Source organism: Nerophis ophidion, linkage group LG21, assembly GCF_033978795.1.
Source record: "Nerophis ophidion isolate RoL-2023_Sa linkage group LG21, RoL_Noph_v1.0, whole genome shotgun sequence".
NCBI classification, from domain to species: Eukaryota; Metazoa; Chordata; class Actinopteri; order Syngnathiformes; family Syngnathidae; genus Nerophis; species Nerophis ophidion.
The window spans coordinates 5063067-5089552 of record NC_084631.1 but is presented as its reverse complement, the minus strand read 5'-3'; the positions used below and the strand labels follow the sequence as shown (position 1 = coordinate 5089552).

Sequence of the window (26486 nt, the reverse complement as noted above, 5' to 3'; positions counted from 1 at the left end):
TCCTGGGTCTTCCCCGTGGCCTCCTACCGGTTGGACGTGCCCTAAACACCTCCCTAGGGAGGCGTTCGGGTGGCATCCTGACCAGATGCCCGAACCACCTCATCTGGCTCCTCTCGATGTGGAGGAGCAGCGGCTTTACTTTGAGTTCCTCCCGGATGGCAGAGCTTCTCACCCGATCTCTAAGGGAGAGACCCAAACTCATTTCGGCCGCTTGTACCCGTGATCTTATCCTTTCGGTCATGACCCAAAGCTCATGACCATAGGTGAGGATGGGAACGTAGATCGACCGGTAAATTGAGAGCTTTGCCTTCCGGCTCAGCTCCTTCTTCACCACAACGGATCGGTACAACGTCCGCATTACTGATGACACCGCACCGATCCGCCTGTCGATCTCACGATCCACTCTTCCCCCACTCGTGAACAAGACTCCTAGGTACTTGAACTCCTCCACTTGGGGCAGGGTCTCCTCCCCAACCCGGAGATGGCACTCCACCCTTTTCCGGGCGAGAACCATGGACTCGGACTAGGATAATTCTAGAAAATAATTTATCTGCTTATTGTGTTACTAGTGTTTTAGTGAGACTATCTAGTCGTACCTGAAAGTCGGAAGGGGTGTGGCCACGGGTGTGGTGACCGCCAGTGTCTCTGAGGGAAGCCACGTTTCTTGACGAGGCGAAGCAAAGTTAGCCGGTCGGGTTGGGCTGAGCTTTTTTTTCCCCCCTCCTCCATGGTGGAAGCATCCCATGTTTGGGGTCGGCCGATCAGAGGAGGCAAGAGAGTCCGCAGCTGCCTCTTTGACAGGTGCATGAGGAACGACGCAAGCTCCGCTCATGTCTACGGTAAGAGCCGACTTATTACCCTTTCATCCATCCATTTTCTACCGCTTATTCCCTTTCGGAGTCGCGGGGGGCGCTGGCGCCTATCTCAGCTACAATCGGGCGGAAGGCGGGGTACACCCTGGACAAGTCGCCACCTCATCGCAGGGCCTACACAGATAGACAACATTCACACACTAGGGCCAATTTAGTGTTGCCAATCAACCTATCCCCAGGTGCATGTCTTTGGAAGTGGGAGGAAGCCGGAGTACCCGGAGGGAACCCACGCATTCACGGGGAGAACATGCAAACTCCACACAGAAAGATCCCGAGCCTGGATTTGAACCCAGGACTGCAGGACCTTCGTATTGTGAGGCAGACGCACTAACCCCTGTGCCACCGTGAAGCCCCGACTTATTACCACAATTTCAATTTTCTCACCGAAATCTGCCGGTTGACATGTGGTCGGGAACCATGTTCGCTTGACCGCTCTGTTCCATGGTAAAGCTTCACCTTCGGGAATGTAAACAAGTGTTTGTGTTGCTAAAGGTGGCCGCAATACACCGCTTCCCACCTACATCTTTCTTCTTTGACGTCTCCATTATTAATTGAACAAATTGCAAAAGATTCAGCAACACAGATGTCCAGAATACTGTGTAATTATGCGATTAAAGTAGACGACTAAAACAAAGATGGCTGCAATGCTAAGAATTAGCTTTATAAAGAGAATGAGCTGTTTTTTTATGCTGATATTTCAAGTTATTCATGAAATATAGTGTTTTAGAGAGGTGGGTGTGTCCCCTTGGGGCGGTCACAAAAGGCCTACTGAAAGCCACTACTAGCGACCACGCAGTCTGATAGTTTATATATCAATGATGAAATATTAACATTGCAACACATGCCAATACGGCCGCTTTAGTTTACTAAATTGCAATTTTAAATTTCCCGCGGAGTTTCCTGTTGAAAACGTTGCGTATGATGACGTTATTTTTTGGAAGGGACATATTAGCGCAGCACCACTTGCGGCTAAAAGTCGTCTCTTTTCATCTCATAATTACACAGTATTCTGGACATCTGTGTTGCTGAATATTTTGCAATTTGTTCAATTAATAATGGAGAAGTCAAAGTAGAAAGATGGAGGTGGGAAGCTTTTGGCCTTTAGTCACACAAACACACGGTGTTTCCTTGTTTAAAATTCCTGGAGGTGAAGCTTTACTATGGAGCTTCATGACTTCCCTCAACACACCCCTCTGACTATCAGGTACTATTCAACTCACTAAAACACTAGTAACACAATAAGCAGATAAGGGATTTTCCAGAATTATCCTAGTAAATGTGTCTAAAAACATCTGAATTGCTCTCACTGCAATCGCCTTTTTTTTTTTTCTTTCTAGTCCTTTACTCTAAATTTCCTCATCCACGAATCTTTCATTCTCGCTTAAATTAATGGGGAAATCGTCGCTTTCTCGGTCCGAATAGCTCTTGCTGCTGGTGGCTATGATTATAAACAATGTGAAGAGCCCCACAACCCGTGACGTCACAAGCACATCGTCTGCTACTTCCGGTACAGGCAAGGCTTTTTTATTAGCAACCAAAAGTTGCGAACTTTATCGTCGATGTTCTCTACTAAATCTTTTCAGCAAAAATATGGCAATATCGCGAAATGATCAAGTATGACACATAGAATGGACCTGCTATCCCCGTTTAAATAAGAAAATCTCATTTCAGTAGGATTTTAAAACTAGGATTAAATTTTTGGGGGAATTTCAGTCAAAATTATCCAAATTTGCCGCTCTTTCCCAGAGCCATATAACCTGGTGATTGAGAGATGCTAAGTTTTATCATGCTAACGTTAGTGCGTTAGAAAATGGATGGATGGATGCTATCGCTTATTCCCTTTCGGGGTCGCGGGAGGCGCTGGCGCCGATCTCAGTTACAATCGGGCAGAAGGCAGGGTACACCCTGGACAAGTCGCCACCTCATCGCAGTAGCGCGTTAGCATGCTAACTTTTTTTTTTCGCTTATTTTGCAGCTGAACACCTCAAACTTGTATGACTCGGTAGTTTTACACAGCATGCTAACGTTAGCATTTCAGTTCGGCTCCACACACATAATGCATTCACAGCTTTTTTTTTTTAATTGCAGATCCTGAGTTAGTTGCTGAACAAATTTAATTTTTTTTTATTATTAATTTACTTATTTTCTGAGTTTGTTTATTTTATTTTTTTCAGTATGTAATGGTTTAAGTCCGGCAAAAATATTTATAGTTAAAGCAAGGATTAAACATCTTTTTGAATTTCAGGCAATTTGATGCACTTTAAATAGTTTCTGTTGCAAATGTTGATAAAGTTAAGTACTTGTTGTAAGTTGATCTCTATTTCTTTCTTTATATTGTTATTGTTGTCTTTAATGTTGATAAGGATGCAATGCTATGCATAGGTGCACCTTTATTAGATTTTTTTATAGCCGCGAGTGGGGGTCAATTGGGGGCAATAACCCAACCCACAACCTTGGCAAAAATACCAGTGTGAATGTGAGGCAAAATATCCTTTTTTTTAGGTTTTCACATGCAACCTTGACCTAAACCAGCAAATTGAACCGCCAGCATTTATTGCCCCTCAGCAAACAACAGAGGGGGGGTTATGGTGCTAATTTAAAACAAAATAGGTTATCCATTAAGCCAGTGGTGTCCAAACTTTGCTCACTAAAGCAGTGTTTTTCAACCGTTTTTGAGCCAGGGCACATTTTTTTGCGTTGAAAAAATCCGGAGGCACGCCACCAAAAGAAATCATTAAAAAACAAAACTCAGTTGACAGTGAAAAGTCGTTGTCGCAATTGTTGGATATGACTTTAAAGCATAAACCAAGCATGAATTACTATAGCTCTTGTCTCAAAGTAGGTGTACTGTCACCACCTGTCACGTCACACCCTGACTTATTTGGAGTTTTTTGCTGTTTTCCTGTGTGTATTGTTTTGGTTCTTGTCTTTTACTCCTATTTTGGTGGCTTTTTCTCTTTTTTGGGGATTTCGCGATATTTCCTGCATCTACTTTGTTTTCGCAATCACGTATATTTCACTTGTTTTTATCCTTCTTTGTGGGGATGTTGTTGATTGTCAAGTCATGTTCGGATATACTTTGTGGACGCCGTCTTTGCTCCACAGTAAGTCTTTGCTGTCGTCCAGCATTCTGTTTTTGTTTATTTTGTAGCCAGTTCAGTTTTAGTTTAGTTCTGCATAGCCTTCCCTTTTGTTTATTTTTTTGTTTTTACTGAAAGCCACTACTAGCGACCACGCAGTCTGATAGTTTATATATCAATGATGAAATATTAACATTGCAACACATGCCAATACGGCCTTTTTAGTTTACTAAATTACAATTTTATATTTCCCGCGGAGTTTCTTGTTGAAAACGTCGCGGAATGATGACGCGTGTTTGTGACGTCTCGGGTTGGAGGCGACATATTAGCCTAGCACCACTTACGGCTAAAAGTCGTCTCTTTTCATCGCATAATTACACAGTATTTTGGACATATGTGTTGCTGAATCTTTTGCAATTTGTTCAATTAATAATGGAGACGTCAAAGAAGAATGCTGCTGGTGGAAAGCGGTGGATTGCAGCTGCCTTTAGCAACCGAAACACAGCCATTGTTTCTTTGTTTGTTGTGAAGCTTTAGCGAACATGTTTCTCTACCACATGTCAACCAGCAAGTTTTTGGATGGGAAAATTGTGATATTAAGTCGGCTCTTATTGGAGACTTGAGTGGAACATGCGACCTCCTCCTGCAGCTCAAAAAGGCAGCTGTGATCTTGGCTTCTCTCAGAGACACTGGCGTTCACCGCAGCCATCCGACTTTCAGGTGTGACTTTATAATCTCACTAAAATACTATTAACACAATAAGCAGATAAGAGATTTTCTTAGTAAATGTGTCTAATTACATCTGAAACGCTCCTACTGCCGCCGCCTGGAGCCGTCGCCTTTTCTTTCCTTTTTTTTTTTTTTTTTTAGTGCTTCACTCTAACTTTCCTCATCCACGAATCTATCATCCTCGCTCAAATTAATGGGGAAATCGTCGCTTTCTCGGTCTGAATAGCTCTTATTGCTGGAGGCTATGATTATAAACAATGTAAGGAGCTCCACAACCCGTGACGTCACGCGCACATCGTCTGCTACTTCCGGTAAAGGCAAGGCTATTTTATTAGCGACCAAAAGTTGCGAACTTTATCGTCGATGTTCTCTACTAAATCCTTTCAGCAAAATATGGCAATATCGCGAAATGATCAAGTATGACACATAGAATGGACCTGCTATCCCCGTTTAAATAAGAAAATCTCATTTCAGTAGACCTTTAAAGGCCTACTGAAATTAGATTTACCCAGTACTAGCGACCACACAGTCTGATAGTTTATATATCAATGATGAAATATTAACATTGCAACACATGCCAATACGGCCTTTTTAGTTTACTAAATTACAATTTTTAATTTCCCGCGGCGTTTCTTGTTGAAAACGTCGCGGAATGATGAAGCGTGTTTGTGACGTTATTGGTTGGAGGGGACATATTAGCCCAGCACCACTTACGGCTAAAAGTAATCTCTTTTCATCGCATAATTACACAGTATTTTGGACATATGTGTTGCTGAATCTTTTGCAATTTGTTCAATTAATAATGGAGACGTCAAAGAAGAATGCTGTTGGTGGAAAGCGGTGGATTGCGGCTGCCTTTAGCAACCGAAACACAGCCGGTGTTTTTTGTTTGTTGTGAAGCTTTAGCGAACATGTTTCTCTACCACATGTCAACCAGCAAGTTTTTGGATGGGAAAATTGTGATATTAAGTTGGCTCTTATTGGAGACTTGGGTGGAATATGCGAGCTCCTCCTGCAGCTCAAAAAGGCAGCTGTGATCTTGGCTTCTCTCAGAGACACTGGCGTTCACCGCAGCCATCCGACTTTCGGATATGACTTTATAATCTCCCTAAAATAACACAAGTAGATAAGGGATTTTCCAGAAGTATCCTAGTAAATGTGTCTGATTACATCTGAAACTGCCGCCGCCTGGAGCCATTGCCTTTTCTTTCCTTTTTTTTTTTTTTTAGTGCTTCACTCTAACCTTCCTCATCCACGAATCTTTTATCCTCGCTCAAATTAATGGGGAAATCGTCGCTTTCTCGGTCTGAATAGCTCTTATTGCTGGAGGCTATGATTATAAACAATGTAAGGAGCTCCACAACCCGTGACGTCACGCGCACAGCGTCTGCTACTTCCGGTACAGGCAAGGCTATTTTATTAGCGACCAAAAGTTGCAAACTTTATCGTCGATGTTCTCTACTAAATCCTTTCAGCAAAATATGGCAATATCGCAAAATGATCACGTATGACACATAGAATGGACTTGCTATCCCCTTTTGAATAAGAAAATCTCATTTCAGTAAATAAATGATAAATGGGTTGTACTTGTTTAGCGCTTTTCTACCTTCAAGGTACTCAAAGCGCTTTGACACTACTTCCACATTTACCCATTCACACACTGATGGAGGGAGCTGCCATGCAAGGCGCTAACCAGCACCGGTCAGGAGCAAGGGTGAAGTGTCTTGCTCAGGACACAACGGACTTGACGAGGTTGGTAGTCAAGTGAAGTGAATTATATTTATATAGCGCTTTTCTCTAGTGACTCAAAGCGCTTTACATAGTACTAGGTGGGGGTTGAACCAGGGACCCTCGGGTTGCGCACGACCACTCTCCCAACTACGCCTTTTAAAGAACCAAACATCATGGATGTTTTCTGTGACCAACAAGTATGTGCTCCAATCACTCTATCACAAAAAAATAAGAGTTGTAGAAATGATTGAAAACTCAAGACAGCCATGACATTACGTCATAAGTGTATGTAAACTGTATGTATTCCATTTAACAAACAACAAATAATATACAGACAAATATGTTGCATAAGGTTGTTTTTTTTTTTTTTATTGCATATGAGTGTAGACTCGAGCTTCAGTGCACAAGCACATGCACGCAGGCACGTACACGCGCACGCCGCGTCCCCTCACGCGCGCGGTCACGCCCCCCCTCGTTCCGTAGTAAGGCGAGCCTGCGCACCAAAACACGATGGCAACACATGAGTCGGCGGGGCTTCGGCCGGCTCTCGCCGCCGTCCAATCAGCGCCGCGTAAGCCAATCACTGGCTGCGAGCCTCGACCAATGAGCGCGCGGCGCCTGCCCCACCGCGGACCAACGGGCTGGCAGGATGACGCGGGCACGTGGACGCCGGCACATGTTGACGCCGCTGTAGTGGCGGGGAGGAGACACAGGACGACACAGGACGACGGCGGCCGGACTACATGTGTGTCGCTCGGGTCCATAGTCCTCCTTTCGCCGAGTCTGCGCTGAGTCGGGGATAAAATCTACTTCTTTTTTTTGTGGCAGCTGCTCGTTTTTTTGTTTTTTTTTAAAAGCACAAATAGCGGGTGAGTCACGTTCTTTTTTCTGCGAGCTTCTAGAAGTTGCTCGACTAGCCGCATCCTGTTTGTGCTAACATTTAGCGTATATGTTACTATTCTTTTGCCTGTTTTTTTGTGGATATTTCGCTATGATTACTATTTTTGGGGGCGACTATTCGATTATGGATGGATTCTCGATTCAAACCGATTATTCCAAAGTATTATTTGATATAATAATTATATTAAAACTTTTTCAAAATACGTTAGAAAAGCTCCTTCCGGTTGCATGGAGATGTCCTAAAACCTATAAAATAATATATATATGTAAAGAAATATTATACATATATATTTCAATCGATTTTTGAAAAGTAAAAAGGGGGCGGGGTCGGTTCTTATATGCCAAGCTGTCCAAAGTGCGGCCCGAGGGTCATTTGTGGCCCCCAGCTAATTTGTTAATGGCCCCCAGTCCATTCTAAAAACTCTACAGACTTAAGCATTAAAAGTAAAAAAAATATAAATATACATTTGGCTTATTTTCAACACTTACGGTATGTTACTATTCTCTTGCCTGTTCTTTGTGGATATTTCGCTATGATTACTATTTTTGGGGGCGACTATTCGATTCTGGATGGATTCTCGATTCAAACCGATTCTTCCGAAGTATTATTTGATAAAATAATTATATAAAAAAATGTTTCAAAATATGTTACAAAAGCTCCTTCCGGTTGCATGGAGATGTCCTAAAACCTATAAAATAAACTAAAATATTTATATAAAAAAATGATATACATATATATTTCAATCGATTTTTGAAAAGTTAAAAGGGGGCGGGGTCGGTTCATATATGCCAGGCGTGTCCAAAGTGCGGCCCGAGGGTCATTTGTGGCCCCCAACTAATTTGTTAATGGCCCCCAGTCCATTCTAAAAAATACTATAATAAAAATGTAAAACATAAAAGAGTGTAATAAAAGAGTAAACAGTGACATGTAACAAGAAAAAGTTGCAGTGTTGACACTAATAACACAAAGCTGCCATGCGGACTTTTATTGACCTGCTGAAGGCTCCAATTACTTCACTTGAATAATTTCACTTTCAAATATTTTGGGGGGATAATATCGCATATTTTGTGCAAAGCACAGTTTTCTTTCAGAAAAAAGGCATCAAACAAACAAAACAAGTATGAAAAAAATTATAAAATCTTATAGTCAAGAGATCTACAGACTTAAGCATTAAAAGTAAAAAAATATAAATATACATTTGGCTTATTTTCAACACTCACGGTATGTTACTATTCTCTTGCCTGTTCTTTCTGGATATTTCGCTGATTACTATTTTTGGGGACGACTATTCGATTCTGGATGGATTCTCGATCCAAACCGATTCTTCCAAAGTATTATTTGATATAATAATTATATTTGAACTTTTTCAAAATACGTTAGAAACGCTCCTTCCGGTTGCATGGAGATGTCCTAAAACCTATAAATTAAAATATATATATATATGAAAAAATGATACACATACATATTTTAATCGATTTTTGAAAAGTTAGAAGGGGGGCGGGGTCGGTTCTTATATGCCAGGCGTGTCCAAAGTGCGGCCCGAGGGTCATTTGTGGCCCCCAGCTAATTTGTTAATGGCCCCCAGTCCATTCTAAAAAATACTATAATAAAAATGTAAAACATAAAAGAGTGTAATAAAAGAGTAAACAGTGACATGTAACAAGAAAAAGTTGCAGTGTTGATACTAATAACACAAAGCTGCCATGCGGACTGTTATTGACCTGCTGAAGGCTCCAATTACTTCACTTGAATAATTTCACTTTCAAATATTTTGGGGGGATAATATCGCATATTTTGTGCAAAGCAAAGTTTTCTTTCAGAAAAAAGGCATCAAACAAACAAAGTATGAAAAAAATTATAAAATCTTATAATCAAGAGATCTACAGACCTACGCATTAAAAGTAAAAAAATATAAAAATATAAATATACGTATGTTACTATTCTCTTGCCTGTTCTTTGTGGATATTTCGCTATGATTACGATTTTTGGAGGCGACTATTCGATTCTGGGTGGATTCTCGATTCAAACCGATTCTTCCAAAGTATTATTCGATACAATAATTATATTAAAACTTTTTCAAAATACGTTAAAAAAGCTCCTTTCGGGTTGCATGGAGATGTCCTATGTCCTAAAACCTATAAAATAAAATATAAAAAAATATATATTATATACATATATATTTCAATTGATTTTTGAAAAGTATAAAGGGGGCGGGGTCAGTTCTTATATGCCCTCTGCATACAAAAAAATAAATCGAATTAAGCCATTATCAATCAGTTATTATATTAGGGGTGCACAAAAATGTATGAATCGATTTCAAATCGGTTCATGATTAAAAAAAAAAAAGATTTGAAAATTAAAAAAAACATTGATAAAAATAATAATCTTTAAAGATGTTTTAGGCCAGTGGTTCTCAACCTTTTTTCAGTGATGTACCCCCTGTGAACATTTTTTTTAATTCAAGTACCCCCTAATCAGAGCAAATAATTTTTGGTTGGAAAAAAAAGAGATAAAGAAGTAAAATACAGCACTATGTCATCAGTTTCTGATTTATTAAATTGTATAACAGTGCAAATATTGCTCATTTGTAGTGGTCTTTCTTGAACTATTTGGAAAAAAAGATATAAAAAGAACTAAAAACTTTTTGAGAAAAAAACAAGTGAGTCAATTATAAATCAAGATTTCTACACATAGAAGTAATCATCAACTTAAAGTGCCCTCTTTGGGGATTGTAATAGAGATCCATCTGGATTCATCAACTTGATTCCAAACATTTCTTCACAAAAAAAGAAATCTTTAACATCAATATTTACTGAACATGTCCACAAAAAATCTAGCTGTCAACACTGAATATTGCATTTTTGCATTTCTTTTCACAGTTTATGAACTTACATTCATATTTTGTTGAAGTATTATTTAATAAATATATTTATAAAGGATTTGTTGCTATTTTTAGAATATTTAAAAAAAAATCTCATGTACCCCTTGGCATACCTTCAAGTACACCCAGGGGTACGCGTACCCCCATTTGAGAACCATTGTTTTTGGCCATCTCCATGCAACCAGAAGGATCTTTTCTAACCTTAAAATTATTTTTACCAAATAAAACATTTGAAAATCAGTTACAATCGAGACCTGATTCTGTATTAGGAACCGGAATTTGATCAAATAATTTTTTTCCCCCAAAGATTCACAACTTTGATAATTATATGTTGTGTACACAAGCTAGGATGGGGATGTTTTGCTCAGGTAGTTATTTAATTAATATGTTGGGTTTATCCAATCCACTTTATTTATATATCACATTTAAACAACAAAAAATGTTTCCAAAGTGCTGCACAAAAATATTAAAAACTAGATTCAAATACTATCCTTGACTGAATAAAAACAAAATAAATAAATATAAAAATAAATGTGATTAAAACAATTTTAAAGTGTAAACCCAATTAAAACAAAAGAAATAAACATTTGAAATTACATAGTTTAGGGGTTTTTTTGCAAGTAAATGTGTCAAAGTGCACCCCATCCTTATCCTTCAATGTTTTTAATAGAAGTCTGTTAAATGATGTCATTAAGGAGGTCCATTCCTCCATCCTCTATCCCACTTGTTCTGATCAGGGTCATGGGTGAGCTTGAGTGTAACCGCGCTGACCTTTCAGAGTGAGAGGCGTGGTCTGGTCACCAGTTAATCACAGGGCAAAAGTAGACAAACAACCATTCATACCGCCGGACAATTTGGGGGACTACGGTTAGTCCGGACTTGCATGTTTATTGGAATGTGGGAGGAAGCCTGAGTATACTTGTAAACTCCACACAGAGATGTTTACAACAGATCTCCGGACTGTGAAGTCATATACCGCCTTTTCTTCTAGCTCTATGGCTTTATTAAAATCCTGTGCGGTAGTGAGTATCTCCCATGGGAGAAAAACAAATGTTTACATCACAGATATGAACCCCCGATCCCTCAAAAAAGATTCTGACAACTAAGGAAAGCCATATACTGCCTTTTTCTTCTCGCTCTTATGGCTTTCTTAAAGTCCTATGCGGTAGTCAGTAAAAGTGAGTATCTCTGTGACCTCCCCCAGGGCTTACACTGAGACTGGTTGGGGGAGAAAGGACTAGAATTCAAAATGTGAGGGGGGGAGGACAGGAAGGCTCTGAGGATGAGCTGAAGGGAGATGAGAGGCATACAGAGAGGAAAGAGAGGGGTGTGTGTGTGTGCAAGGGGAGGGAGTTTGTCGGCAGGCGATGGCGGTAGTGGCGTTGGGTGGGGGGAAGGATGGAGCGCCAGCCAGCGCTCAGAGCGGGCGGGGCTTGAGCAGAGCACTGGAAGCAGTGAAAGAGACGGCCTATTCTGATTCCACTACACTACTACTCTACGCACAAGCTCCCATCCCCCTCGTTTTTACTCTCTTCCCTCCTCTTCAATGGGCGCCAGACATTGTGCGCCGACTGGCTACTCCGTTAAAGTAGGACACTCGAGCGCCCTCCGTTTTGTGCAAATCAACATTTTTAATGTTTGTCTGCCATTTGGTTTCCCCAAAACAGAGATGCAGTCCCAGGGCAGCACTTCCTCCCAGCCCTCCTTCGACTCCCTGAGCTCCAGCGACAGCCTCCTTCTCAGCGACTCCGACGACACCGATGTCTTCCTGACGGACAGCTGCTCCTCGGCCGTCCTCGACGCCGCGGGCGGCTCCTCGGCCCGGGCGTCGGAGAGCCCCGGGTCGCAGTGGGCGTGCGACGGCTTCACCGACAAAGAGGAGGAAGAGGAGGTGGCGTACGGGACGGGGAACAAGGCGGCGCACAACGCACGTCCTACGGGTCAGGTTCCCAAATCCCAGCGTGATCTCCTGTTTGCTCAGAAGGTGAGGTAACGCCAAACTTCCACGATCGAAGAAGACCCTGCAGGGACAAGCCAGACTTTGTACTGATCTGTCTTCTTCTCACTTCTTGTTACAGTGTGCTGAGTTGCAGGGTTTTGTCAGACCTCTGCTGCAGCTGCTGAATGGACTAAAGAAGGGGCGATTCGACCGTGGTAAGGATCCTAATATCATTCCTATGCCCCCAAGTGCTCTAGAAGACATGCTAGTATACAAATATACATATTTACATTTACGTACATTATTTAAAATCCAGGGCAACATTTTGTTTGTACAATGAAAAGTTGAGCGTATAAAAACCAAGGTTCCACTTAGGCCTGGGCCGATAATACATTTTGCTGGACAATATATTGACTTACAAATTAGTGCCGATAAACGGTATTATTTTCAACAATATTTTGAGAACAAATTAACCACTGATATAATGATAATACATAATCATAATAATGCAAGTATACCTTTTCAAATGCAATAAAATTGTATTTCTCGTATATTTTAACATTGGAATTGGAATGTAAAACTTTAAAATATTCAAGGTTAAAAAAAAAAACTGTTGGCAAAATTTTGGCCCAGAATAAAAATCACAACCAAAAGCAATTAAAATAGATTATGTCTCTGTTAATAAAGCAATAAATACAATAGCTAAATAAAGTTATTGTGACCAAAATTATCATTGTTATCAATATTATTGTGGAATGTGCTCAAAAAGTACTTTTAACCAAGTTGTATTTTTTTAATAACTAAAATAAATAGCCACACAATATACTTTCTTGCCAGAGGAAAAATAAGAATATTCTTCCGACTTTATAAAAGCAATATTGTTTTGGTTTGTGTGTTTAAATATGTGTATATTCTTCCATTTTAATTTGTAAATGTTTTAAAATGTTTGATTTTTCTTCGATTAATTCAAATTGGGTGATCAGTTCTTTTCACTTCCGGGTATCTTCCTGTCGAACGGACGTCTGTTTCAACTCGACACCGTGGCATTTATATCGATCACTTTGTGCAAGACAGCACCGCCTTTATGTTCAATGCAAATAAATCTTAGTTGTTTAGACCGAAATGTGTTTGTACAAGTTTGGATTGGGGTGTGACGTTTCCTAATAGGAAAATACTTAATTGTCGCTTGTTTTCATGTTAGCATTTAAGCTCGCTAGCAAGCTAATGCTCGTTGTTCCTTCGGTTTATCAAAGTGCAGTTATCAATCACGGTTTTTTCAGTCATTTAATTTGAATTCTTTTTAGTGCAGTTATCATTAATACTGTTTATGTGCATGTAGTACAAACGCCCAAAGCTGCTGAAACATGATAAAGCATGCAAATGGCGGTTATCGATGCTGGAAAACATAACGACTCCATCTCCATTTATCCTTTGGCTTATTAACTTATCAAAAATCGTCCCAGGCCGAGTTCCACTGTATAATCATTAAAGAAGTAGTCGATGACTTATGGGCAATTACTCGCTCAGCTCCATTTTACTTGAATGTTTTTTGCTCACATTTTACACACATTCTTGTCTATCTCCTAAAGCAGTGGTTCTCAACCTTTTTTCAGTGATGTACCTCCTGTGAACATTTTTTTAATTCAAGTACCCCCTAATCAGAGCAAAGCATTTTTGGTTGAAAAAAAGAGATAAAGAAGTAAAATACAGCACTATGTCATCAGTTTCTGATTTATTAAATTGTATAACAGTGCAAAATATTGCTCATTTGTAGTGGTCTTTTTTGAACTATTTGGAAAAAAAAGATATAAAAATGACTAAAAACTTGGTGAAAAATAAACAAGTGATTCAATTATAAATAAAGATTTCTACACATAGAAGTAATCATCAACTTAAAGTGCCCTCTTTGGGGATTGTAATAGAGATCCATCTGGATTCATCAACTTCATTCTAAACATTTCTTCACAAAAAAAGAAATCTTTAACCTCAATATTTATGAAATATGTCCACAAAAAAATCTAGCTGTTAACACTGAATATTGCATTGTTGCATTTCTTTTCACAGTTTATGAACTTACATTCAAATTTTGTTGAAGTATTATTCAATAAATGTATTTGTAAAGGATTTTTGCATTATTGCTATTTTTAAGAATATTTAAAAAAAAAAAAATCTCACGTACCCCTTTGCATACCTTCAAGTACCCCCAGGGGTATGCGTACCCCCATTTGAGAACCACTGTCCTAAAGTACATGCGTCAGGGAGACCAAATCTGGGCGGTCACATATTTAAAAAATTGCCCAGCAAATCGATCAAAGTGGCCCACCAAAAAATTCAACATGGTATGGCCCATTGTTTAATGTGGTCTAGTACATCCTTTAATGTGATCTAGTACATCCTTTAATGTGGTCTAGTACATCCTTTAATGTGGTGTAGTACATCCTTTAATGTGGTCTAGTACATCTTTTAATGTGGTCTTTGTTTACATTGGCAGCACTGTATGACGTCACAGGAAAATGGATAGTGGTTTCGAGGATAGCAAAAATAAAGCACTTTAAAGCTTTATTTTGGGATATTCCGGGACCGGTAAAATAAAAAAAAATACAAGAAGTCACTGGGAACTGATTTTTATTGTTTTTAACCTTTTTGAAATTGTGATAATGTTCACCTTTAATGTTTTCTAGTACATCATTTAATGTGGTCTGGCACATCGTTTAATGTGATCTGTCACATCATTTATGTAGCTCACTGCATCATTTAATTTGGCCCGGCACTTAATTTAAAGTGGGCTTGCACATAAATCATAAATTTAATGTGGTACAGTACATCAAATATTGTGGCCCGGCACATAATTCAGTGTGGTACAGCACATGATTTATGTGGCTTGGCACATCAACAATGTAGCTCATCGTTTTAATTCATGTGGTGCAGCCCATAAGTCAGAGCGGCCCGTCACATTTTCGTGTACATTCACTTTAAAATGAATCTGATCATTCAACAAGATGTTCCATGTATTATTTTTTTGGGCCAGCAAAAATGAATACACAGATATCTTGTCACTTTGACTTACGATTTCAGAGCAAAGTTATCCATTAATCCTCTCATACAAAATATAATAATAGAAATAAGTTTCCTAAGCAAATTGTGTAACGAGGGTATTACACATTTATATTTGTACATATTCACTGTTACGGCAGCCATAATTGCGGTGTGGCTCTCAATAAAAGCAAGTTTGACATAAAAGTATGTAACCGTTGGTTTTTCCAGCCAATCAGAAGTATGGCTTTACTGTTGTCGACTTTGGGTCTGTGCTATCGCTAACTGGAGTATCATGTTTATGATTGGCAGGTCTGAGTAGCTTCCAGCAGAGTGTTGCCATGGATCGAATCCAGAGAATCGTGGGTGTTTTACAGAGACCAAACAGCGGGTAAGACTTTCCCCACCCCCACCCTGCCAACTCACTTCTTGACTTGGATGAAAAACATCTAAACGCCATAATTAACATATGAAGGACGTCCTCACTGACTTTAGTTCTGGATGTCTTCTTACAGAGAGAAGTACCTCAAAACTCTGCTGCAGGTGGAGATGATGCTGAAGCTTTGGTTTCCTCAAATCACAAGTCCGCCTGCGTCGTCCGCCTCCAGCCTGGCGTCCTCCCCCGCCCGCTCTCTCCAAGACGCGCCGGTCACCACGCCCGTCACCACGCCCGTCACCACGCCGCCGCACAAGCACAGGGATCAGTCGCATATTCCAGTGAAGGTGAGGGGGCACTCGGAACATCAAGTTAGCAGTTATTGTTACAGTTCACAGAGAAAAAGCGTGGCAACAACCAAAAAACAGAGTGTTCAAACTTTTGATGCATTTTGTACATTTAAAGATGCTGAAACCAATCCAATATATGTGAATATTAGGGGCGCACAAAAAAACAAATTGCGATACTTATTCATCCCGATTCTAAATCAATTCATGATTTCAAAAATTAGTTTTAGCAAATCAACAAAAAAGATAATATATATGTATGTTATATATATGTATATGTGATGTGTGTGTATGTATATATATGTGTGTATATATATATATATATATATATATATATATATATATATATATATATATACACACACACATATATTTATATATGATATATATATTTATCACATATATATAAAACATATATGTATGTGTGTGTGTGTGTATATATATATAAACATATATGTATGTATATATATATAAAACATATGTATGTGTGTGTATATGTATAGTATGTATGTATATATGTATATATATGTAACACATACAGGTATGTGTATATATGTTTAGATAAAACACATATATATATATATATATATATATATATTTTTTTTTTTTTTTTTTATGACAACCAATTTTTAAATAGACAATTTGGGGCCATCTCAATGATGCAACCAGAATGTGCTTTTCTAACATGTAGCTTGTTTTGAAAAAGTTGTATTATAATTAATATCCCAAATGTTACATCGGTTTGAATCGAGAATCTTTAGGTGTCCAAAGATTCACACCCCTTGTGAATATATGCTGAAATGTCCAGCCCCAAAAAATCTTTGTTTTAAAGGGGACAAAGCAAATTGGATAGTGCAAGATCAAATAGAATGTCTTATTAATAATTGATTTAATTATTATGTTTGGGCCAACAATAAACAAACTTTGGGAGAAAAATGGCTTCCTGACTGCTGAGTACCACTGCTTTACAACAAGAAATGGAACTTTAGAAAAGGAGACCATGCATCTCTGTCCTGGTTGCTCAGTACAATAAGTTAATTATAACAAGGCTTTATTATTTCTAATAAAGTATCGTCACCTTCCTGTTCCCGCTCTATTATGTCTCTGCCAGACATCCTTAGAGGACAAGCAGTTTTGAAGTTTATTGTACTTTTCCCACTCCATGCAAAGAATCAACTGCGAGACAACAAGACGGTGCAACCAAACTTGATAGTTGATACTTCTACCTGATTGGCTGTTAGCGCGTCGCTCCCATCAGTCATCACTTCTTGGGTTGCTAGGTTACTAGAGAGCGAGTGTCTTTGTTCACGCAACCAACCTCGCTTCGCAACTTCCGTTTTCTCCCGACAAAGAAGAAAGACAAATACATTTTTGATTGCAATATATATTATCGTTTTTTATCGGCCAGTACAGTTAAATAGGTTTTTGTTTTTGTTCAGAAGTGCAAAAAAACACTCAATCAACCCTCAGAAATATGAACAAGTTCTGAATCCTAAAAAGACAAAACAAAAATTGTGTACAAAAGTGACAGGACAGCACTCCATTTACAGTCTTTATTGCATCACAAACCCCTTTCTTAGCGTGCACAAGCAACAAAGTGAATTAATTTATTAATAATAATAATAGATCATTAATTATACCCCTCCAATGGCCTCACCACTCATAGGAGGGTGCAATGTGAGCTGGGTGGAAGCCAACGGCTGGGATGAGAATCAGCACCTCCAAGTCCAAGTCCATGGTTCTTGCCGGGGTAATGGTGGTGTGCCATCTCCGGGTAGAGGAGGAGATCCTGCCCCAAGTAGAGGACTTCATGTAACTCTGGGTCTTGTTGACCAGTGAGGGAAGAGTGGATGATAAGATCAACAGGCAGACCCGTGTGGAGTCTGCAGTGATGCGGACCCTGTATAGGTCTGTCTTTGTGAATAAGGAGCTGAGTCGGAAGGCAAAGCTCTCGATTTACTGGACAATCAATGTTCATGCCCTCACCTATGGTCATGATCTTCGGATTATGACCGAAAGAACAAGATCACGGGTACAAGCGGCTGAATTGAGTTTCTTACGCTCTCCCTTAGAGATAGGGTGTGAAGCTCTGTCATTTGGCAGGAGCTCAAAGTAAAGCCGCTGCTCCTCCACATTAAAGGGAGCCAGATGAGGTGGTTCGGTCATCTGGTCAGGACGCCACCCGGACGCCTCCTTGGGGAGGTGTTTAGGGCACGTCCGACCGGCAGGAGGCCACGGGGAAGAGTCAGGACACGTTGGGAGGACTATGTCTCCTGGCTGGCCTGGGAACGCCTCGGGATCCCCCAGGAGGAGCTGAACCAAGTGGCTGGGGAGAGGGAAGTTTGGGCTTCTTTGCTTAGGCTGCTGCCCCCGTGACCCGACCTCGGATAAGCGGAAGAAGATGGATGGAATTAATTCTAATAGAAGTGCCGTCCTGTACTGTTTGTGCACAGTTATGGTGACAGTTTGGCCCTCAAACAAATGAATTAACTTTCCTAAAGACCCCTTCAACAAACGGGGTGCTAAAAAGTGGGATATTTGTTGTCCTTTTGCAATGGAAACACAATCAAATGTGAACCAAACTGACTTCACATTGCAGAAACGCAGACTCAGCTGGACGGGGACAGACTCTCCAACGACGTCTCCAGGGCTGCCCAAGTGCCCTCGTCTCAGTCCCGAAGAGAAGACGACGACCGAAAAGCAAGACGGGGGTGAAGAAGACGTCGGCCGCCGCCCTTCTCCCGCTCCGCCGTTACTGTCTTCACCAGACATGAGTAGCAACGCCAAGAGGAACAAAAGCGACGGCAAGTTCAAAGCGTGCCGGGGGTCGGAGCCCAGCCTCACGTGGATGCACGTCGCTCCCATCCTGTCCCCGCGCAAGACCTGTCCCTCCCACGAGGGCACGGCGGCGGCGGCGGCTCGTGGCGATGACCAGCCGGTCCCGGCCGGCAGCAGGGGCGGCCCGGCCACGCAGGACAGCGCCGTCTCCTCCACCACGCCCTCCAAGCACACCAAGAGTCTCAAGAAAGTCGCCCGGTGCCAAAGCCAGCCTGCCGAGCCCCCTAGCGAGACACAGACTTGTCCGGGTCGAAGCCCGTCCAGCCAAGTCGCGGTCAAGCCTCTGACCCGGCACTCGCACGTATGAGCACACGCAGCTGCATTTCTACGCACTTCCTGTGAGCAAAGACGGGAGGAGACCAGAGGCGCTGAAGAAAGAGTGGATAATCACAATTCTGTAAAAAAAAAAACGAAGCAAGCAAACTCCTGTAGCTCAATTGTCAAAGCAATCAGCACACACCACTTCCTGTCTGGAGAGGAAGTAACTGAGCATGATGACGATGGAGCAAGTGGGGACAAAAAAGAAGTGAACATTGGTGTACAGTAGGTGTCAGGTGGGAAGAAAAAATGATGTCATCAACTGACGAATGTAATCCAAGAAGAGTTGGGGCGGCGGTGAGGAATCCTAAAGACCCCCGCAGTTAATTTATTCCTACGTTGATCCGACACTGCATTTATTTATTCTTTGTATTTATTTATCAGGCAGCTGAGTATCGCCCGCTGTGCGCAAAACACAAACAGCGAGGCCATCAACCTTTTTTTTTTTTGAATGATTCATATTATTATCCACATTGTTGACAACTTTTATTCCTATCATTCTTGGGACAAAAAATGTAAAGGAAATGTTTTCACTGAACTGTTGGACTACTGTGCCTTTTTACCAAATAGGATGTGTTGTTTTATTTTGTTTTGTTTTTTAAGAAACAATTGGTGCTTTCAGTACATTCTTGCTGCATTCTGATTGTTTGCTCGCTTTGAACATTTCTACCTAGCATCGAGTTAGCAGCACGCTAGCCGGCTCTCACGCCCGGGCTGTCCTGCTAGCCTTTTTTTTTGTTTTGTTTTGTTTCTTTTTAAAATTTCTCCTCTCGGTTTCCGACCCGTATCCAGGGACGGCAACGAGGAGCTGCACTCAAGGCGGGTGCGCTGTGAAAACTTGAAACGCCAACAATTCGGGTGAGGGGAAATGTTGACTTGCACCACCACCCTCTCGCTGCTGCTATTCTGCATTTGTAACGCCGGCCTAAATGATAGGAGGTTCATTTTTGACGTTTGAAAGTGTAGTGCGGCCAACAAGACGGCAAATAACGACAACCTGATGCAAAACGTGTCGTTAATCATTTTGACAAAACTCTTTTTCGATGGGTATGCGTGCTTCTTCATACACGAGGTAAAAAAGCCTCCATGCGACCACTTTTTTCATGTATTTTTTTAATTTTTTTCCTCAATAATTTTTTATGTCATTTTAAACTCTTATGTCGATTTTAAAAAGTGTTATTTTATTTTACTCGTATTTAATTTTAGCTAAGCCTTTCATGACTCCGGAGTCAAACCCATGTCCAAACAAGGCGATTGGATGCAGAATATGCTGACTCGTCAATAGAGAGTGTGTGTGTGTGTGTGTATGTGTGAGGGTGGGAGTGTGGTGGGGTCCGCTTCCACCACGCCCATGTTTTTTTACGGCCAAGGTGTGACCGATTGCACATACTTTTTGTTGTTTTCCATGTACGTTTTCTACTTTATGGACTGTGGTTGGAAGGATTTGGGAATTTTGCTGTAGCCTTCCTCTTCTCCTACTGTTCAACTGCACCCTTCCCCCACTGGTCTTTGACCCTCCCCCCCCCTTTCAGCTCCTTCAATCTTCTTAGTTTTCTTACACTAAACTCTTCACTTGTTACTCTTCTGGCTACTTTTTTCAGTAACCATAGAAACGAAGAAGGTTTTTTTTTTTTAAATAAGTAATAAACATGTTTTTTCAAAGATGAACTGTTGCATTGGGGTTGTTTTGGCATGTATGGTTATTTAATTCCTTTTTAAAGAGCTGTTTAAATGTCTTTTTTTTTATTATTAAGGAAATAATTGCTAGTATTAGTTATAAAATAAGAATGAAAAAATATACCTTTACACAAATTAAACTATATAAGTGGGAATTATTCTGAAATATGTTATTGTTGTGTTTTCATAGTAAACAAGTCAATAAGGCTTTGCCAGTTTTTCCAGAATTATTCCTTCACTTAAAATACTTAAAGGCACAAAAGCGGTTTAACCAGACAGAAAAAAAATATGAAAGAATAAAATGCATTAATAGATACAAAAAGTGGAAGTACAATTAGGGTAACAATTATGAGATGGTAAGAATGGTAGTGCCTTGTTGCACCTATCAGCACCTACCAGAATAGTGAATAAAAGTAAATAGATAAAATAAAAGATGAATAGAATCAAACAAAGAAAAATGTATACATTTTTATGTATAAAATATAAAAATATAAAAAATGTATTTATAAAATATTTATAGAGTCAAGTTTTCTGTGGTTTATCCATTACACTGCTCAATACTGGGTTAGAGCAGAAAATCCCCTGAAGAGCAGGGAAACCTGCGAAACAGGCCTGTAAGGATGATATAGCCTCTGTGATTTTTCCTGACCTAACCTATATAAAATATTTATATATGAATATATATATATATATATATATATATATATATATATATATATATATATATATATATATATATCCATCCATTTTATACCGCTTATTCCCCTTTGGGGGTGGCGGGGGGCGCTGGTGCCTATCTCAGCTACAATCGGGCGGAAGGCGGCGTACACCCTGGACAAGTTGTCACCTCATCGCAGGGCCAACACAGATAGACAACATTCACACACTAGAGACCATTTAGTGTTGCCAATCAACCTATCCCCAGGTGCATGTCTTTGGAAGTGGGAGGAAGCCGGATATATATATTCATATAAAATAATTCTAAAAAATAATATTTATATATATTTTAAAATATATATGTATATTTAAAAAATAATGTTAACTATTCACTTTTTTACCAAAAAAAGTGCTTATAAGTTTTTGACTTTATATATGGATATATATGTATATATACATATATATATCCATATTTGTTTCTTTCTGTTTAAATTATTCACTATTAAAACAGCGCTAACATGTTTTTAACTTATATATATATATATATTATATATATATGTATGTATGTATGTGTGAGAAAAATCACAAGACTACTTCATCTCTACAGAACTGTTTCATGAGGGGTTCCCTCAATCATCAGGAGATTTTAATGGAAGCATTCACATACAATGGTTTATATAGGGCACAGAGTGGGTAGGTACAGGCAGGCCGTGGTGATTGGCTCATGTGTGCCTGCCTGTACCCACCCACTCTGTGCCCTATATAAACCATTGTATGTGAATGCTTCCATTAAAATCTCCTGATGATTGAGGGAACCCCTCATGAAACAGTTCTGTAGAGATGAAGTAGTCTTGTGATTTTTCCCACACATATATATTGCGCTCTACCACGGTATCGAGCACTATTCTCTGGATAATCCAATCAAGATATATATATATATATATATATATATAGTAAAATATTTTTTGTTAATTATTCACTTTTTTGTTTAATAAAACAGTGCTGATTTTTTTTTTTACTTTTTACTTTTTAGCTTTTTCGACGATAATTCCCGGGAGTCGCCCGCACCTTCATGAGGACTCCTTCGACCATGAACGTGTTTATCTGGACCAGATAAATGGAGAATAAGAAGAACAAATAATGTTTGGGGCTCCTTCCTTTGGACCAAAGCTAATCTTAAACCCTGAAGACAGACCGGGGCCTCGGACTGTTCCATTCAAAAATGCGGCCAGAGTAACAATTTAACTCACTTTTATTTATATATATATATATATATATATATATATATATATATATATATATATATATATATATATATATATATATATATATATACTGTATATGCATGTGAAAAAAATTTTTTATTTCTAAACTAACGGCCCACAACTGGGAATGGGTTCACGTAAAAGAGCCGTTCAAACCCCCCGAGTCGTTCACGAACGTCCCATCCTCTATTTTAGTGACGGTTGCAGGAAAGGATGTTTTCTCCCCAAACATGTGGGACTCGACGGGGGGGGGTTCAGATTTAGAGGATGTACATTTTGGCGTGTGCGTGCGTGCATGTGGCGGTCGGGGGGGGGGGGTGCGAGAATGCAACCTCGCTAATCTGATGGTGCAAGAAGGGGGTGGTGTGTTTGATCCCTCCACCAGCTGCTGGGACGACCTACCTTGCAATGTGAGGTTTGATCTTTTTATTAGTCCTCCTTTTCTGTGTTGAAACATTGAATGTCCTGGCTGTCATCCACCAACATTTCCTCTAACCACTTGTTTTCCATTCCACAGGCCCATCTTACAGCCTCCGTCTCACCTGCCATCAAGAGGGCTTCTGCCAAAGAGAAGAATTCTTTCAAAAGGTATGACAAGTCCGCCAGGTCAGTGAGTCCATCCGTCAAAAAGTGTTCACAAAGTTTAACATGCCCTTTTTTAGTAAGTTTGTTAGTTGGTTAAAGTGAGCCCTGGTAAAGAATGATTTACTCGCATTTTAACAAAAAGGTATGACAAGTCCGCTGGGTCAGTGTCAAAAAGTGTTCACAAAGGTGATCATGATCTGTTTTGTTAGTTAGTAAGTCAGTTAAAGTGAAGAATGATTTACAAACCCCGTTTCCATATGAGTTGTGTTAGATCAGGGGTGGGGAACCTATGGCTCTAGAGCCAGATGACTGCATCTGGCTCTCAGATAAATCTGAGCTGACATTTCTACATTATATCCGCTGGTAATCCGTCAGGTTGAAACACTGATGAAATTTATTAAACAGACAAGAAGCAAGGAGTCATGCAGAGACAGAGTTCAATTTGGCTCAATAAGGAAACGTGTTTTGGGCTGTATTTGTGAGGACTCTTCTTCGGTGTGGTTTTCCCGTGGATGCGTCGAAGCAGAACACAGCATAGGTAAGATAAAGGGTATTTATTCAATAACGAAAGGCTATCAATCAATCAATCAATGTTTATTTATATAGCCCCAAATCACAAATGTCTCAAAGGACTGCACAAATCATTACGACTACAACATCCTTGGAAAAACCCACAAAAGGGCAAGGAAAACTCACACCCGGTGGGCAGGGAGAATTCACATCCAGTGGGACGCCAGTGACAATGCTGACTATGAGAAACCTTGGAGAGGACCTCAGATGTGGGCAACCCCCCCCCCCCCTCTAGGGGACCGAAAGCAATGGATGCCGAGCGGGTCTAACATGATACTGTGAAAGTTCAATCCATAGTGGCTCCAACACAGCCGCGAGAGTTCAGTTCAAGCGGATCCAAGACAGCAGCGAGAGTCCCGTCCACAGGAAACCATCTCAAGCGGATCAGCAGCGTAGAGACGTCCCCAACCGATACAGGCGAGCGGTCCATCCTGGGTCCCGACGAGCGGTCCATCCTGGGTCTCGACTCTGGACAGCCAGTACTTCATCCATGGTCATCGGACCGGACCCCCTCCACAAGGGAGGGGGGGACATAGGAGAAAGAAAAGAAGCGGCAGATCAACTGGTCTAAAAAGGAGGTCTATTTAAAGGCTAGAGTATACAGATGAGTTTTAAGGTGAGACTTAAATGCTTCTATGAACAAAAAACACTGATGTAAAGAGAAAAGGTAAACAAAAGACGCTAGCGTGAAAGCTAGGATAAAACACAAGGAAAACTAAAACCTGGTACGAGGACACAAAAGAGTGAACAAAAACATTCAGCATGAAAGCTGGAAAATAAAGTGGCTTAGCATGAGAGCTAGCGAGAAAATACATACATGGAATGATGAGAGTCGTCACTGTTGCGCGTGGGCCAATTAGGATTCCGAGAATGAGTAAACAGAAAAGGTGAGCTTAAATAGGAGGGCGAAAATTAGTAGCAGGTGTGCGGGGCGAGACTAACAGGTGGACTGATTGATTGATTGATTGATTGATTGATACTTTTATTAGTAGATAGCACAGTACAGTACATATTCCGTACAATTGACCACTAAATGGTAACACCCCAATAAGTTTTTCAACTTGTTTAAGTCGGGGTCCACGTTAATCAATTCATGTGTAACCATAGTGATGGACAAAAACAGGAAATAAACGGGTCAGACTGAGAATGAAAAAACAAACATGTGAAGATCCGAGCAGCAGATCGCAACAGTAGTCTAGTTACAGATCCAAACTACGTTCTAATCGTGCAGCCTGTGTGCTTCCTCTATTTATTTGGGAGGTCCCTGTTTACATCACTGAGGGAAGGGGGGTAATCTCGACAACTCCAGTTCTACACAATATATGACTATACAAAAATGCAAATGTGTTGACGCCGGTGATATCGCCTTGTCTCTCTGCTCTGTCTGCGTCACGGCAGTCAGCAGGCTGTTCCTGGATACTGATACCAAACTATCTTGCAATCTTTTGGATTGCCAGTTTTGCACGGACAAAGAAAAATACCACTTCAGCCCAATTGTGAAGTGAATTATATTTATATAGCGCTTTTCTCTAGTGACTCAAAGCGCTTTTACATAGTGAAACCCAATATCTAAGTTACATTTAAAGCAGTGTGGGTGGCACTGGGAGCAGGTGGGTAAAGTGTCTTGCCCAAGGACACAACGGCAGTGACTAGGATGACGGAAGCGGGAATCGAACCTGCAACCCTCAAGTTGCTGGCACGGCCGCTCTACCAACCGAGCTATGCCGGTTAATTATAGCAACAGCCCTTAAGGATAAAAGTTGTGTGATGATACAGTATATGCATCATTTTCTACCATACCTGTTCATGAAGTTGCATTAATGGTAGGAAGTATTTTAATTATTATTGGTTAACCTCAGAATAATAATCTTATTAAAAAGAATAAGAGACTTATTATACTTTAGAAATGTTGCTCTCACTTTTGTTGTATTAGGCATTAAAAAATTGTAGCTGAGATAGGCGCCCTAAGGGAATAAGCGGTAGGAAATGGATGGATGGATGGAAATATTATATGGCTCTTACTAATATACATTTTAAAATATTTAGCTTTCATGGCTCTCTCAGCCAAAAAGGTTCCCGACCCCTGTGTTAGATGTAAATATAAACAGAATACAATGATTTGCAAATAATTTTCAACCCATATTCAGTTGAATATGCTACAAAGACAACATATTTGATGTTCAAACTCACAAACTTTATTTTTTTTGCCAAATAATAATTAACTTTGAATTTCATGGCTGCAACATGTGCCAAAGTAGTTGGGAAAGGGCATGTTCACCACTGTGTTACATCACCTTTTCTTTGAACAGCACAAAATAAACCAGGGGTGTCAAACTCAAATACAGAGTGGGCCAAACTAGTTGGGAAAGGGCATGTTCACCACTGTGTTACATCACCTTTTATTTGAAGAGCACACAATAAACCAGGGGTGTCAAACTCAAATACAGAGTGGGCCAAAGTAGTTGGGAAAGGGCATGTTCACCACTGTCTTACATCACATTTTCTTTGAACAGCACACAATAAACCAGGGGTGTCAAACTCAAATACAGAGTGGGCCAAAGTAGTTGGGAAAGGGCATGTTCACCACTGTGTTACATCACCTTTTATTTGAAGAGCACACAATAAACCAGGGGTGTCAAACTCAAATACAGAGTGGGCCAAAGTAGTTGGGAAAGGGCATGTTCACC

At 40.3% G+C, this 26486-nt stretch overlaps 1 protein-coding gene across 2 annotated transcripts in view; it reads left to right on the top strand.

The window, feature by feature from the left end:
- The window catches only part of ciarta (circadian associated repressor of transcription a), a 243471-nt gene extending 222758 nt beyond the window's left edge, over nt 1-20713 (top strand). Inside the window, exons 1-6 of one of the 2 annotated variants that reach the window (XM_061881661.1) lie at nt 7078-7281; nt 11862-12178; nt 12273-12348; nt 15479-15557; nt 15682-15889; nt 18489-20713. In XM_061881661.1, the coding sequence (XP_061737645.1) occupies nt 11864-12178; nt 12273-12348; nt 15479-15557; nt 15682-15889; nt 18489-19034 (1224 nt within the window). In that variant the 5' untranslated portion in view covers nt 7078-7281; nt 11862-11863 and the 3' untranslated portion in view covers nt 19035-20713. Of the gene's footprint in view, nt 1-7077; nt 7282-11861; nt 12179-12272; nt 12349-15478; nt 15558-15681; nt 15890-18488 lie in introns of those variants that run through there. The other variant, XM_061881662.1, reaches the window with a different exon arrangement.
- The last annotated feature ends 5773 nt before the right edge of the window (nt 20714-26486 follow it).